We start from the raw sequence: 16,412 nt of genomic DNA on the forward strand, positions 1-16,412 counted from the left end.
GTGTATTTCTCCTAGACAGTAAACTTTCCAGGCAGGAACTGTCTTGATATTTGTAGCCCGTATAGCAGCAAACACAGTGTTGGCATGTAATAAATAATAACAGTTCACCATTACTAAGCATAATGGCAAAAAGATTTGAGTAGAGACAGTCCAGAGGTGTTGGCTAGTAATTCCCCATATGTGAGAGTCAAGTGTGCCACCAGGATACAGTAAGGTTAGACACAGCTAATCAGTCATGTTCACATATGCTACAATGTGAAATGGTGAAGTCTTCACACTGGAATCTTAGTTCCTTTCCTTCTTTTCTAAAGATACCCACAATGTGCAGCATATGATGATAATTCGCATCCAATATGAGAGAGTTTACCAGGAATGTTTGGCCAAAGTACAGTTATGCAAGGTTAGTGTCAACGAGTGTGAAAGCTGCTGAATTTGGAGATCTATTGAAGGATTTTGATAGTAACATATCATCCAGTATAATGTCTGGTTTGACACCCAGAATCAAACCCCACTGTTTTGGCATGACAAGCCAAATTACTTGCAAAGTTCTCTTTTATCCTATTAGTAAAAAATGTGCCGTGTATTTTTCTTCACAATAACATGTGATATTTGTATTTGGAACTTGTAGAATACCAGTAACAAATACTAATTTAGAGGAGGGAAGGTAGTCCACTGCTTAGGTTAGGAAACTGAGTATCAGGACCCCAGCACTGTCACTGGTTCGCTCTGTCGCGTTGAGGAAATCATTTAACTTCTGTGCCTCAATTTCTCCATATATAAAATGGGGACATACTACTGACCTGCTACATAAGGGGGTTTTGAGGCTTAAATCCATGTTTGTAAAGGGATTTGAGAGTTTTAGATAACAAAGACTATGTGTAAATACAAAGAATTAATTATTTACAGTTTTGTATTATTTACAATTCAATTACAGGACTCAAATATCACAGGCATTTATTTTCTGAAAAGGTTACTGATTGTTCTAAACAGTATGTCATCAAAGACTTAGTGCTCTTACTGTTGGAGGGATGCACAATTTCTCACCTTGCTCACCCATTGTCTATACCCAGCTTAATTTTTCCTCCACTAAGGGTTTCTTCAGAAAAAGATACTGAAGTTGGATGTTTAAATATTTCTAAAACTACCAGTTCAAAAGAAAATAATTCATCTTGAGGTTAAACAAACTCTGTTGAACCATACAGTATGTTAACTGGGATGCCAGGTACAGTAAGAAACAAGGTGGGTGAAGTAATATCTTTTATTGGACCAACTTCTATTGCTGAGAGAATAAAGCATTTGAGCTTACATAGAGCTTCTGGTCCAGACCTGAAGAGCTCTGTGTGGCTTGAAAGCTTGTCTCTCTCACCAGCAGAAGTTGGTCCAATAAACGATACTACCTTATCCACCTTGTCTTTCTAATATCCTGAGACCAACAGGGCTATAACAACACTGCATACCAGGTACATGTCAGTAACTGAATGTTCCTTTTCTTTAGAATAAACTGTTGAGTTTAAAAGTTTGTACAGAGAAAGAGGCTGAAAAAGTTGTGAATCCTGACTTCTTCAAGCTGGTCGGGAGGCTGCAGAGTCGGTTTGAACAGGAACTGGAGCATATGGATGTACGTTTACTAAGGGCATTCTTTTTATTACATCCTGGGAAGAGTCAAGTCCAACATCTGATCTGCAGTCTATATTGGTTTAAAATTTCACATTTCATGTAATTATTTTAGTGATGCCTGTTAGACAGTGTGCTGTGATATCACTGACTGCTTATCCTATAAAAAAAGAAGCTTGAGGCGATTCAATGATAGACAGCTCATAACTTTTGGTTTTACTTTTACAATGGCTATACATGAAAACAACTGGCCTGTTGTGCTCAAGGCTCATGCAAAACTTAACTTTGTGGTTGCTACTTTTGTGATGAGGGATGGATGGTTTTTTAGATGAAGTACTGGCTGGGAATTGGACGATCTGAGTTTTATTCCTGACTCTGTCACTGACTTGTTGCATGACCTTTGAGATCATAAAATAGAACATGATATATAAGTGCAAAGTATTATTATTTTGTTGGTTTTTTTTTTTTTTTTTTTTTTACACTAGCTATTGTTTTTAACCTGTGCTAATTTTAAGTAAAGAATATGGGAAAAGAGGTGAGTTTCCTATCAATGATAGTATTACACTTATGAAATAAACAGCAGGATCTTATTCAGAGGACAAGGCAGTATGCCGTGTTTATTATGAATACAGAAAATATTTGAAAAAGCAATTGCCTAAAACACACTTCCACACACACACACACACTTCCACACACACACACACACACACAGTTCTGCAGGTGGGATATAATCACCAGCCTTTGTGTTGCTCGAACTGAATCACTGGCCAGGTGACTCAGACATGAGGATGGAGCCAGGCTCTGTTGTTCGCGACACAATGCTCCTTGGGGTTTGCAGAACGAGCCCAAAGTCCAGGTTTCTTCACCCCATTTTTATACTTATCCATCCCCGTTTGGTTCTATGGATTTTGTCATGTTAGATAGTCTTCTTGTTTGATGTAATCGTCAATGACGTTTGATATCGCAAGTGTGACAGCTTTCCCATTATTCTTTCATTCCTGTTTCACACTTTGTCTTGTTCCTGTCCTTGGGTGTTAACTCCCCTGTTTTCTGGGGTTATCTTGATCTTCGGCCATCTGGGTTGTAAAAGTTCTTTAAACAAAAGCATCTTCTCTCCCTCCTGCCTTTGGAGGCTGAGAACCATTACCTCTCCTCGCAGTCTTATCTCAGCAGACTCTAACTGCATTCACTCCTCATTCATACTTACTAAAAATCATTACATTCTTATCCCATTACATTGGTACATTATCTTATACTTACTTACTAACATAATAAAATGCTTATATTTACACCAATTCTATTAATACCAATTTTACTAAAAAGAAATAAAATAAATCTTATTTGCCCTCTCATTGCCCCGTGATTTACACATCAACCACATTCCTGATACACATTGGGCACTTTACTTCACTTGAAAATTATCACAAGCAGATTTCAGGATGTTCCCAAACATTCATACTAGATCTTCACAAAGAGGGCCCCAATGTGTCATAAATGTTAAATCACAAAATGTTTAGGCAGGATATTCCCACTCATATGTTCAAGCAGTCAATTATAGTGGAGCTTGGGGTGGCATGAACAAACAATCAACGTGTCCGGAACATCCTTATCTATAATGCCTAGTTTTTTAAATTTTTTTTCTCAAAGTAAAAATTAACCTTTGTGTTTCAGGTACATGGTTCAGGCCTACATTACATAGCTCAGGCCTACAATAGATAATATGAACATTATTTTTGTTTTGATAAATGATCTGAGCTTTAGCTTTGTATATATATATATATATATATGTTTTGTTTTGATGTATTTACACATGGATATTAGATGTTAGAAAGCTATTTTTCCATCCATTGTTTTGGACTTACAAAGCATTACAGTACATATACTGATATCAGTTATAAACATCATAATCTGCAAAGTGATGTGCAAAGCTCATCCACTTTGGCACTTTATTTTAGATTTCTCAATGGCAAGAAAAATGTTCCTTGAATTTAAAGGACTGGAAAGAAAAGAAGAGTAGTCCAAATTCAAAGGCTGTGCAGTGGTTCTTTCACACTCTAGATTGTAGATTCTATATAGCTTTCCAAATTCTCATACCTTGCTCTTTGTCATGGTATCTAAGGGCTACTAATTTCTGAAAAGTAGGTATTGGACTATTTCCCCCACTGTCCAAACAGCAGCATGGTGCTATCTTCTACAGGCATGATATGTCCCTGAAAGTGGTACTGCTAGAAATGATATTGTTAGGTTGGGCAATGTTGATGGTAATGTAATTTCCACTAGCACAGTTGCAAGAACAGAATGGATGGTAGTAACATGAAAAAAGATAGTGTTCTCTGATTTTTTTGATGTACCTTCTACTTTATCAGGTAGTTGTATTCCGTCAGGCAGTCTTGGCAAGTCAGCTATCCACCTACTACTCATGTACCTCTAATCCCAGATAACAGTCTAATAATAACTTAATGATAATTGTTCTATCCATTTGATTGTTTTAGAGAGATTTTGAGGATCTGGCTAAATATGTTGAACAGGAATGTAAAAACTTGTACAAATATTTCCAGCAAGCCATTATCCTCTGGGATGAACATCAACTCAAACTATCTCAGCAAGAAAATGAACTTCAAGTAAAACTGAATGAGTGTCGGCGGAAACATGAAAACCTAAATCAGGTACAATCAAAAGTCTAAAACATTGGTGTGGTGTAGGTGAAGCACTTCATATTCAAAAGATGCTTTTGGTATTCAAAATTTTTTTTCTTATAGGAAGTATAAATTAAAGTGGAAGTACTTCTAATGGTTTCTGTATTTGGAAGGTGGCTGCATACTGCTAAATGTATTAGTCTAATATCTGACACATCCTCTGAGGGAAATGATCTCATTTATCTAAATTGGCATTTTCCAGCTTTAGCACCTATAATCTTATTATTACTCATACACAGTTGCATACACATTCACAAGGAAAATCTTATGCATTTACAGAACCATGCATGTATATTGAATTATCAAATCATATTTGTTCCCTGTTGATTGAAAAAAGGATAGTTTCAAGGCATTGTTCATAATCTTTAAATGATTTTCATGCCTGCCAACTTTTTAAAAGAAAGCAGCATGGCCTCCCCTCTTTGTCTAAGATCAGTTTGCCCCTTCTGGGATGTCTTGTGCAGTCTCCCAGATCTCTCTGTGCCTTTGGCAGTAGATGCTGCTGATGACTGAATTATTGGATATGTAAGGCTAGTCTGGATGTCTCTTGTTCATCAATCACTGATCCCACTTCTAACAGGCTTGATAGAGCACCAGAGAAATAGATGAGTTAGTGCTGCTTGATGCTGAATTTACCAGGCCAAACATCCCTGATGGGAACGAAGACAGAGATGTGCTCACATGTTATCTATTCTTCATTGTCCTTTTGCCTGGGCAGATTCTACCCATTAGAATCTTCAGTAACTAGTTTGGTCCTGAAACTATGGGCCACCTTAACTAGTTCAGGTACCAGTCAGACTCGGGGGGTAGCTGAGGCATCCATTTCCTCCAGCAGCAGAAGCTCTTCCTGTGGTTTACTGGAGTGCCTGAGTACAGTGAGTAGTTTTGGTCAACTGGGCTTCACATCACTTGCCTTGGCCAGTGACAAATGTTGTGTTTGCATATGAGCAATAGCCATTGAGTAAATGCATGTAACACCCACAAGGCATGTGCTAATTATTTACAATAAATTGTTGGAAGCTTGAAACTGAAATCCTGTTTCTTTAAATATATTCTTTTTCCTCCATTATTCCCTCTCTTACATACATGGGCAAACACACACAGTGCTATGGGCACTGATTCTTTTTAAAGGGCATTGATGCCTCTGATTTGGGGAGAAACCAATTGTCTGTAAATAGATATAAGGAATTAAAGACTAGGTAGATCAAATTTTGTACCTATTAACCTTAAGAATACCCCTTTAAAGCACTGTCAAATGTGTAATTAAAAAACAGACATGTACCTGAAATTAATCACTTGAATCCTAAATAGATATGAAACATTTGGGCTTCCTGAAGCTTTATGCTTATTGTTTGTTTTCATATGGGCCTAGATAAAAGAGGCTAATCTGGATATAATTTTGGACAAATTGAGAACACAAAGCTCTGAGGGAAAGCTGAAGAACCTTTTGGGAAAGGCCTTTGCTTCTCTGGATGTCATAAGAGCTGGGTATGTATTTTGGATAATAGAAAGTGTGACAAACTTTCTGAGTGAAGGATGTCCAAAGCTTGATAATACCACTCCAATCACGTTTATGCTGCATTTTGAATGTGTTTGTAGAAAAGCCAAAATTGCACTAACTACTTCACCTTCAGAAAGACTAATGTAAAATAACGTACTCTCCTATCTTAATGACAGGTATGAAACCTTTCACCAAGACCTAGTGAAGAAAGTAACATCCTACCCAGAAGCTATACTGAAGGAATTGATTTCTTATAGTACATCCATTGGCCAGTATTTTGACGTGAAGGAAGTCTATAAACAGGTACAAAAGAAACAAACTTCTTATGATTTAAAATCTGGCTGGTACATGGTTATTTCACTGTTGGGGATCTTGCATTCAGATCCATTAGATTAGATCAAGTGAAAAAGAGTTTTGGCCATAGGACTGAGATTCATTGGCAGAGCTGAGGGAGGGAGACTTTTTGCATCACGTGCCCACACTATGCCTACCTCTATCCTATTCTCAAATTGGTCATTTTCATGGCCTGTGTTTCAACAACTTCACCTACATTTTAAAACAGAAATATTAGAATTAAAAAAATCATCCAAATCTCAATTACATTTTAGAAATGAGTTCCTTTTAATGATAAATTCTTACTTTGAACTTTAAAATGCTGTCGGACTAGGTTAAATTTGGAAAGTGAAGTTTGCTTGATAATATTCTAAACCAGCAACTTGTCACCTTTGGTTTTTTTTCTTCTAGACCTTACCAGGGGATGTGGGCTCTGCCTTTGGAGAGCAAGGTAATGTCTCAACAATACAAGTCTTATTTTTTTTAATTTGTGCTTCTTTGGAATGTGGCTGATGACATTTCTGTCCTATTTTAATTGGGAAGTATTTGTTGAAGACTCAGAAGTTGAAAATATGGCAGAGACAACGGGGGATAGCCTTCTACAAGAAATTGAAGAAACAGAGCAACAAGCTGAGAGCTTTCCACAAGAAAGTACAGAAGGAGAACAGCAGGCTGAGAGTGTCACAAACGAAACTGAAGGAACAAATACAGTCGAGAATGAGGAGAAGCAAGAAACTGAGGAAGCAGAGAAACCAGGGGATGAGGAGAGCACAGCTCAAGAAAGTGAAGAAACTGAACACTTAGAGGACAATGAAGAAAGTGAAGAAGTAAATAGGTTTGAGGATGGAGACAGTCCTGCACAAGAATATGAAGAGGATTATTTGAAAGATATTCTTCCTGAGTCTGAGGTAGGTCTACTTTCTTTATAAAGGTAAATCAGCTTCAGCACAAATGCAAATCTTTTTGATGTCTATACAGTCAAAACACATAGGGATCTTTATTGAGTTAGTTTAGTCATGTTCTGTAACGTGCATCATTAGGTAATTAGAGAAGCTGTACATTCTCTATATGAGATGGTGAAGCCCATATATCAGTGCATGACCAGTCCCTCACACACTTTACCTGTCCTTTTTCCAAGAAACAACTGAAAAGAGACTTTTCCAGTATGGGTCTGTTTCTTTCCTTCATTTAGTATTGTCAACCCAAGATGATGATATACCACTATCTCTATATCTCAGTGTTTCCTTTCCAGATCTGTACTTAGTGGAGAACCTAAATGGTCAGTGCTTCAGTGTAACAGAGCCTTTTATGACAGTGAATAATGACAGTGCCTCTGAATAGTTGCCAGTTGGTGGCAAGACATTAAAAGAAAGTTAACTAATTAGTGTAGTCCCTCATCCTATGTCTGTCCTTGCCATGTGTGTGTTCTGCATATTGCAGCAACAAAATCCTGAACAGAATCCTTCTGATCCCTTGGTATTAATGGTCTTATTAGGTCAACCCAACTGGGAACCAGTAGGCATTTTACAAAGGTTGTCTCAGCTGAAAATCACTCTTTGCTATGTGCATTTTACAGCTTACAGAAAATAAAACTAGTTCCCAATTGTAATGTTGCTATGGGGACATAGGGAGAGCTGAGGAAAATCTCTCTAAGAAGTTATAAAAGAGCATTTCAACAAAAAGCAACAAAGGCAATTTCAAAATCTTTAGTGAAACTAAACAACCTTTTAGTCCACATATCAGAGCACTTGCAAATCATATTTCAAGGGAATTCAAATAATAATAACAAAAACTCAGTGAAGAGGATAGATCTGTATCCAGAGCATCTTAATGTACATTCTTAAAAATATCCAAATGCTGCAGAACTTTTGCTGGCCAGGCTAAAAAGTTTCATTGTTTTATCTCTGGAGACATTGACAAAGGTACTGGTGACCTTTGGCTGTTGACCACACTGAAGTACTAGGATACTGTCCATTACTCAGTAGATTGCAGAAAATGGAATGGCCATCTGCTACATTTTGCCTTGCACAAACACTGCTAAGGTAATAGTGAAATATCAGCATGCCGAGATGCACAAATTGGCTTGCTCATTATATCTTTGTTTTCCAAAATAGGAACCAGAATATGTTTCATGGTTCTTGAAATCCAAAGATTCACAACATTTTAACCTGTGTGTGGCCCATGTTAGCTTATAAAAATTTATCAGTAGCAAAGATAACAGATCATGGCTTCCCATTACCTTCCTAGGTTCTGTTCTGTGATTATAGTGAGGCTGAAGGCTATGAAGTAATAGCTGAGGTCTTCACCACCTCTAGTGGGAACACTTACTCAGTCCTTGGACGTGAGGAGACAGGCAAGACCAAGATCCCCAAGATTTATTTTGCTGGATTTGCAGAAAAACCACTTCCTGTGTACCTGGAGAATGTGCTTATACCAAAGAGCTTGTTTACGGAGCTAAAGAAACGGTTAGTAGAGAATAGTTTGTCCTTTTTTCTTTCCCCTAAGTAATGGACAAACCTCAGAAGGTTTGGAGGTAGAGTTTGAATGAACATCCAAACGTTATCTGAATAGTCTGATGCTACCCTTTTTTATGAACTTTCCAAAAGAATAATAAGAAACATTTTATACTGCCTTCTATCAAATATTTAAGCCTCATGACACATCTATGAGGAAGGTATTCTCCTTATTTTAAAGACAAACTGAGGCACAGAAAGGTTACTGGCTTGTCCAGTCGCACAACAAAGCACTGGCAGAGCCATGAACCTAAAACACCTGGCTTCAGTTCCTTGCTCTAAATCCCATCCTCCAAGTCCCTTTCTTTACCCTTCTTTTTGGCGGAGCACCAGCTCTTCTGCATTTCAGCAGTTGCATTTCTATTGAAAGCAGTGGATTGACTATCAGAGAAATCCATGATAAGATGATTGAACTGAGATGCTATAAAGAGGAGAAAATAACAAGTTGGACAGGCTAAGGTTATTTGTGCTTGATCAAAATAGTAGCATCACTGTTGTGTGATTGGTGAGAAACCTTATCTCAGTGGAGTCAGACTCCTGGAGCTTGGGTTTTTTACTGAGCTCTTTGAAGAGTTTGTCTGCAAAATGAAATCCTTTGTCTCTCACGCACGCTTATGTGCTTTCTCTCCCAAAGCAATATGTTTGCTTTTCAATCATAGGATCCGCCTCTGCTTTTTTGAGCACCTAGAGAAGTGGTTTGCACAGTCCTTGTCCAACTCCTGGATTATTGTAACTGCCAAGAAAGAGGAGCTGAATTCAGAACTGCAGCTGCGTCTTCACATGCACCAGTCAAGGCACGAGCGCATAGAAAAGGATATCCATAATGTCAGGGCTGGTACATATTTTTCCACTTTGGGCATCACACCTTTTTTAGAGCTCACCAGGTGTGAGTCAAAACCTGATATAGCAGTGGCTAGTGTTAATTGATTCAATATTGGGGGATAATGTGGATTCAAGGGGTCTTTTCTAGGTCCTACCCTAAAGTTGCTAGTGACTCACATATTGTGGGGTGGTTCTTTTTTAACTTTCCTTTTTCATACCTCACATTTGTTTCTTCCTCTTTCACACTAAGAAGAGATTCATCAAAGGCCCTCTGAGCTGATTGTTAATGAGGCAGAGCATTCACAGGTCCCGGTGAAGTCAGTGGGAGCAGTAGGCGCTCAGTACCTTTGAAAATCAGTTAATAAGGTTTTGGCATGACAGACAAAAGAAAAAAGAGGGATTTTAGAAGTATTTTAGAGAAAAAAATGACAAAGCTTAACAAAAGCCTGGATATAGGAGGAGAAGGATTGAGGTGTTGAAGATATCACTGAGGTTTAGAGTTGGCCAGAAAATTAAATTTTTTCCTACCCCTTACAATTTTCCACAGGATAAAAATTTCATCTCAATTTGGGATGAAAAATAAAAACCTCCACATTTTTCACAGGACAGATATTCCAAAAAATTGCTGTCTGGCTGCCTGGAAGACTCTTGTCAAAGTCTCTTTCCCTCCTACATCCAGCACCTCCGCTCTCTGCCTCCCTATATTTCAGCTTCCCTGCTTCTGCTCTAGAGAGGCAGCTGGACTGTGGGAGAATGGAGCAGGTGAAGAGCCTCCCTGCGTCTCCACAAGCCTGGCTGCAGCTCTCCTTCAGGCAAGCAGCTAGGGAGCTATCATTTTGATTTTTCTGATGGAAAATCTATTTTTTTTTCAAAATTGAAATTTTCCCACAGAAGAATTTGGTTTTGCTAAAGGAGCATTATCTGCTGGACAATCATTTGGACAAGAAAGTTCCTGACCAGCTCTACTGAGATTGCAAGTCTCGGTAATGGGAAGGATAGTGGAGATGTCAACAGAGACTGAGAAAGGAGGGAGGGGAGAGAGCTTGGGAGCAAAGAAGAGAAATTCACATTTTAGCATATTGAGTTTGAAATGATCCAGGAGATGTCAGAGAGACTTTCAGAGAAGGGAGAAAAGTGAAGGATACAAAGGCAAATTTTCCACTGTAAGTGTTAATATCATGCCCAATGTGAGATCTTGCGTGGTGTGTTTTCACCCTTCCTTTTCCCCACACAAAATCTATAAGTTTTTATACCACTAGCCATCTTCTAGGGAACATAGTGGCTAGTTGTCGGGATAAGCCATAGTCACTTGTGTGGGAAGTCACGATAGGTCATGTCATCATGTTCGGGCTCAATCCAAATTTGAGGTGATGGCCATATAAGATCACTTCCTTTCCTCTCAGCGGAGCTGCTTCTTCACCAAGAGCGTCTTGAGCGTCACTGTGCAGGGGTGGTGGAAGCTCTGAACAAAGAGAAAAATGAATTTATGAAACTCCGAGAGGACCAAAATGACATCAGCAAGAACTTTCGAAGAAGGATCCAGGACATGGAGGCCATCTTCCTCAGCTCCACTAAGGCTGAAAAGTAAGCACATCATGAATCTCACATTTGTGTAGTTGCCCGTTCCTGGACTGCATCCTGAATCTGCCTTATCCCAGATTTCCTGAACACGAGCATGTAAAATTGTCATTCTTCCACTGGGATAATTTGAAACATTTATCATACTGTTTGATTGTCAGACAGTTCATTTGACCGAGGTAGTATCATTTGACCTAAAAGTTTCTTTAATTATTGCTCCATCCACCGTGAGCTGGTCAACAACTCTGAGTGGGACAACTTTACCAGGTTCTTTTGGCTAACATACAGTCATGTGACCCTGTAATCTAAAACAAAAGCTTCAGCATTGAGTAACAGATACTTGAACACACTGCGATCAAAAAGCCCATGTATCTGAGACATTTATCATTATCCAACCTTAGTAGAGTATTTAGGACACATTTCCTTGCTCTTCTGCTACTTTTAGGTTTGTCAGCCATGTTTTAGAGCAATTATAATAATGAGGGGAACAATGGTGTGAAAAATAAAAATAAATACAAACACTTTTTATCATCCCCAAGGATACTAGAAGGCATGTCTAATAATTTTTGGACAAAAATGAAATAATGAATGGAAATGACAAAGTGTAAATAAAAAAGAGGAAATTTCATTAACATTCATTTATTTGTGTGTGTATGTGCACCCGCATGTGTATTTACAAACTTAGCTCACACAACTATTTATCACAGCAGGCCGGTGCGGAAAAAACATAAAGGTTGGACTATGCTGAGTTTTTTTCCATAGCATCCTTTGCAAGTGAGACACATGGAATGCTATTTCTCACTTTCATCTCCATTCCTTTGAGTTAGAGTCTTTGTTACAAAGAAATCCTTTGGCTAACTCAGTTAGGCTCTCTGTTTCTTCTCTCACTGTAAAACCTAGAAACCCCATGTACTGTCAAATTAGTTACTCCAGGTCCCTTTGGCAAAAGTGGAAGTTAATATCTCGACCAACAGCTTCTGTGTCATTACTCTTTAATGTGCTACCTCATAAATATGGATAGGCAAAAGTAAAGCATCTCATGGGTTTCTTTATCTCCCTGCTAAGAAACTAAAGTTAGTGGTGGTGAATTTTATAATAAAATAGAAAAAACTTGTTTTGTATATCCAGATTTTATCCAGGCTACCTATCCTGTACACTAGTAGCAATTGACAAGTTAGCTTACAAGAACATCTATATCATTAACTGTTTCCTAGTAGTGTGTCTACTGTATGCTGCCAGCATCAAAACATTCACAGTGGAAGGGAAACAGAAGCACATTGATCAAACTCCCATTCTTTTTGTACCTCCAAGTCCCAGCAGCCTTTGAAAAAGAATGTCTGCTATTCCATACATTTCCCTGAAAAAGCTGTCTTTTATTATTTGCTCTTAGGTTGGTTTCTCTAAGCAACTCTCTGCACTCAGAGCTGCTTAATCATGTAGAAGTTATCCAGATTTCCCTGAGGAGTTACCGGAACTATTTAGAAGAAGCTTTGGGGAAACTACGAGATTCAAACGTGGACTTTCTTAAAGCTTGCAGGTATAAGGGAGCAGTGTAGAATGTTTATTTCTCTAAAAACTGTATCAATCTCTGTTCTCCAGCTTTGTATAGTTTTATTTCTCTCTCCTTTTCTCCTTACCCACATTCTGTAATTTATTGTCAAGTCAGCACAATAAAATTAAAGTTCATCCTTTAAAAAAAGTGTACTGCTAATTTTATAATAGTGTTTTCATCCCATGAAAATATATATAATAGAGACTGTTCAGCTAAGGATTATTTTGGGAAGGTGGAAGAACCTTTAGACAATTATTTTCCTTTCTTACCTGTTGTTTTCAGATTATTTTCAGAGGGAGGTAACTTTTCTCCAGAAGAGGTGGAGTTCTTCTGTAAGCGTCTGGAGAAAGAAACAGGGCGCATTGACTTCATTGAAGGCTTAATCATGATTGATATGGAGAAAATGGAGTCAAACTACTTAGAGCAAGTGGGCAGATCTTCATTCCCTTTTAGTGTTCAAATTCCTGGCTGCAGCTAGTGTAACCATTCTAATCCCCTATGTTCTTAGATTTTGGTTGCGAGACTTTCTTAGATTTAGTTAATTAGTTAATGTTAATGTGTGACATATTAATGATGAAAATCATTATGTAAATGCTAAGTACTATTATTAAAGGCTAAAAAAGTTAGACTTAAACCTATCCTATCTCCTGATTTTTTTTGGCATTTGTTTTCAAGGCTACTGAGGTTATCAATAAGTTTGAAACAAAATTCCATAATCTTGCAGTGGATCGTCTCTTCATGGAGAAAATCCAGCGGTTTCTAACAAATCTACAAGTGAAAATCAAATCAGAGGTATGAATAAAAATTCCAGAACTTTAGTTTGGTTGAATCTCAATCATTTATAGATTTCACTTATTCCATCAAAAGGATTTTTGGCTGCATTTGGAGAGGCAAACATACTGATGGGGCATAGGTATAATATTTGTATCTATTATTTAAGGACAGTATGCCATTGCCAGCCTTGAATCTAAGACCCAGTCCTGCTCCTGTTGAAGTCAAGCAGGATCATGCCCTGGGTTTACAGCACTTCACTCTAACCATCTACAACTAAATAGACCAGCCCTCTGCTTGATGCAGTATAGGCCATGGAAAAAGTGTTGCTGTTGTGAATCCCTGAACTTGGTCTCCATTTTGGGTACCAGCCATTCATTGTTTTTGTTCTTTGAAAATAGTGTTCTCTTCCATGAGGATCTGAAATTTCTGTGCTTGCTCCCTTCCGGAGAAATCTTTTGATAGTTCTATAAATGTTTGAGTGTTCATTTATCTCAACTGAGTTTTTTCATTTCACTAACATCTGCTTCTGCTCAAGGTGGCAAACTCCAATTTGCAGGCACAGGCATTAAACTCCTATTTGGAGAAGTTCCTTAAGAAAATAGATGCTTGTGCTCATCCTACTGCGGATAAAGAAGTAAGTTCCAAAAAGACATCATGTAGTTGTATGATGTGCATGTTTGTATGTGTCTGTTAGTATCCACCACAGTTCATTGTAGTCAAACTGCCATGATATACTGTATTGAACTACAGAGGAATTTGGGGGATCTTGTCAAACCAGCAATAGAGAGACATTCACACACGTAAATATATAAAGATCTTTTTAAAAAGTAAAGAAAAATACCAAAGAATATAAATAAAGCTTTTTGAGAAACATGAATTTTGGTAATGAGATTGCAAAACAGGGAATGCCAATCAATCCTTTCTTCAGACCTGATTTTGGAACAATGAACTATCAGATTCTTGAGCATGTCTACTGTCTAACAAAGGAAAATTCGTAATATATCACAATAAATCTGCTACATCTGGGATCGTGGCACAGTAGGTTAATGCATAGGCTATTTACCTGGGGACCACTGACCTCAAATTCTAAATTTTGACCTTGCTCATAAGTGAAAATGAGTTTATTGTAAGTCTCCATTTGCACACATCAAAAAAACTACAAAACAATTTGACATAGCATTCTTTGCTCAAGAGGCTGTTGTGCAGAGACCTTACTCTAAGTTGTCCAAGGTAACAAAAGGCCAACTCAGCCTACTAGGTAAAGTTGTTTATAAAAGTCAGCAAAACTTGAAGACAGATTGGATTAGCCCAGACATAAAGGTCTACTGATACCATCCAAGGACTGTGTTAAGATCATGACTGGTGAACAAAAGAGAATGGGATCAGAAATTAACCAAAATTGGTGTGTTAGTAGGTGGTCTTAGTTGGTGAACAAAATAATCAGGGGATGGCTATTCCACCCATCATTCCCTTTTTTGGTCCTTAAAAAGAGATTGGGGGGAGGGAGGGAGAGGAATCAAGATGCCAGGATGAAGGACAAGTGGACTGAAAGGAATGAGCATTATCATTATGTCTGACACCCCTCTTCTCTCCTGGGACCCTGGGTCCACCATGATACTGTTGGGCCTTCATCAACCTGATCCTGAGAAACGTCCTGGCCAGACTGGGCCAGAGACAGGGACCTACACATCAACACCTGGAGTGTGTCACGTGTCCTTGCTTGTCCCACTTTATTTCTTCTCTTTCCTATCTCTCTCCTTTTTGCCTTCTGCTTAATAAGAATCTGATTATGCTGACCAAGACTGTCTCTATTGCAACTCTGCCATGAGACCCATGACCAGTGAGGCAGCTAAAACCAATGCCTTAAACAACAAGTTGGCCAGGTCTCGGAGTGGCTGATAAGACCATGTGTTTCTGTAGCAGTGAGGTTACAGGTGAAAGTTATCACCAGGGTCAGACCCTGCATTTTCTCTTTGTTATTCTTTGCTCTCTCCTCTTGTGTGTGTTTGTTTTGTGTAGTCTTAAAGGAAGCAGGATTGGATTTCAGCAACAGCAACAACATCAGCTCCAGGCCATCTCAACTAATTTTTCTCTTTTCCCCAAAAAGGACAGTTATCACCATCTTCAGTGCCATATCAAAGGCTGTCAAACAGGAAGTTCTAACTATAAAAACTCTCTACAGCTAAAAAGAAAATAGGCGATATTTTAAAAATGAAAGCCTTTCTTAATACTTTACATTTTAAATGCTTTAACTGTTTTCCTTCTTTTTCTATATCTTTAATAAAAGGTTATAAAGATTTTTAATGACATTTGTTATCATGGGGCTAAGCAGGCCAAGGTCTCTGTACTCAAAACCCTGAATCATGTTAAGCTGTTGAGTGTTTTTTTTTTCAGTGACAGGGTCAGGTTAACACCTTTGACTCTCAGGGTCCATTTATTCCATCAATATTAACTCAGCAATGTTCCTTCTGTGTGCTTCCTTCCCCTGGTATATCACAACTGATGAGAATCATGAGAAGTTGCATTTGTAGAGACATTAAAACCATTAGTCTTTTGTTTTCCTGAGCAGCACATTCACACTCAAAATTATTTTCAAAAAATAAAATATCAGCTTCTGTAGCAGTGAGTTGATCTCCTGGTTTTCAAAGGTTATGGAACGGATTAGAAACAACTTTGACAGATAGATGTGATTTGCCAATATGTTTGGTACATTCTAATTTTCTACCGTATTGAGCAAAATACTATCCACATTATCCTTTCTTTTTAACTAGGTTGTGACTTCGGAAGAACTGTATGACTTTGTGAAAACTGTTATGAAAGAACTGAAAAAAAGGAGCAAGTATCTCAATTGCCTGCAGGTAAATACAATTACCTCCTGCTGTACTGTAAGATAACATTAGCTGGACTCTCTGTATTTTATGTAATCTTTGGGTGAATTTTACTATTCAAGTGCAAACTATTTTGATTACCTCTGTATTTTAAAAGATTTTACAGAATCCATATTTTGAATTTTCATGTAAAGCATACAT

General features: G+C 38.0%; 1 protein-coding gene across 1 annotated transcript in view; it reads left to right on the forward strand.

Annotated features, from left to right (window-relative positions):
* CCDC180 (coiled-coil domain containing 180) overlaps positions 1-16,412 on the forward strand; it is a 41,274-nt gene that overhangs the window by 11,692 nt on the left and 13,170 nt on the right. Inside the window, exons 12-26 of the mRNA XM_067541886.1 lie at positions 312-400; positions 1,496-1,618; positions 4,107-4,280; positions 5,683-5,798; positions 5,988-6,114; positions 6,556-6,595; positions 6,700-7,052; positions 8,392-8,609; positions 9,317-9,492; positions 10,883-11,063; positions 12,448-12,594; positions 12,892-13,036; positions 13,285-13,401; positions 13,919-14,017; positions 16,155-16,241. Coding sequence (XP_067397987.1) covers positions 312-400; positions 1,496-1,618; positions 4,107-4,280; positions 5,683-5,798; positions 5,988-6,114; positions 6,556-6,595; positions 6,700-7,052; positions 8,392-8,609; positions 9,317-9,492; positions 10,883-11,063; positions 12,448-12,594; positions 12,892-13,036; positions 13,285-13,401; positions 13,919-14,017; positions 16,155-16,241 — 2,192 coding nt within the window. The remainder of the gene's footprint in view (positions 1-311; positions 401-1,495; positions 1,619-4,106; positions 4,281-5,682; positions 5,799-5,987; positions 6,115-6,555; positions 6,596-6,699; positions 7,053-8,391; positions 8,610-9,316; positions 9,493-10,882; positions 11,064-12,447; positions 12,595-12,891; positions 13,037-13,284; positions 13,402-13,918; positions 14,018-16,154; positions 16,242-16,412) is intronic.

This window comes from Emydura macquarii, unplaced genomic scaffold, assembly GCF_026122565.2.
Source record: "Emydura macquarii macquarii isolate MOO-44397 ecotype Brisbane River unplaced genomic scaffold, CSIRO-AGI_Emac_v2 contig_691, whole genome shotgun sequence".
Taxonomy (NCBI): domain Eukaryota; kingdom Metazoa; phylum Chordata; order Testudines; family Chelidae; genus Emydura; species Emydura macquarii.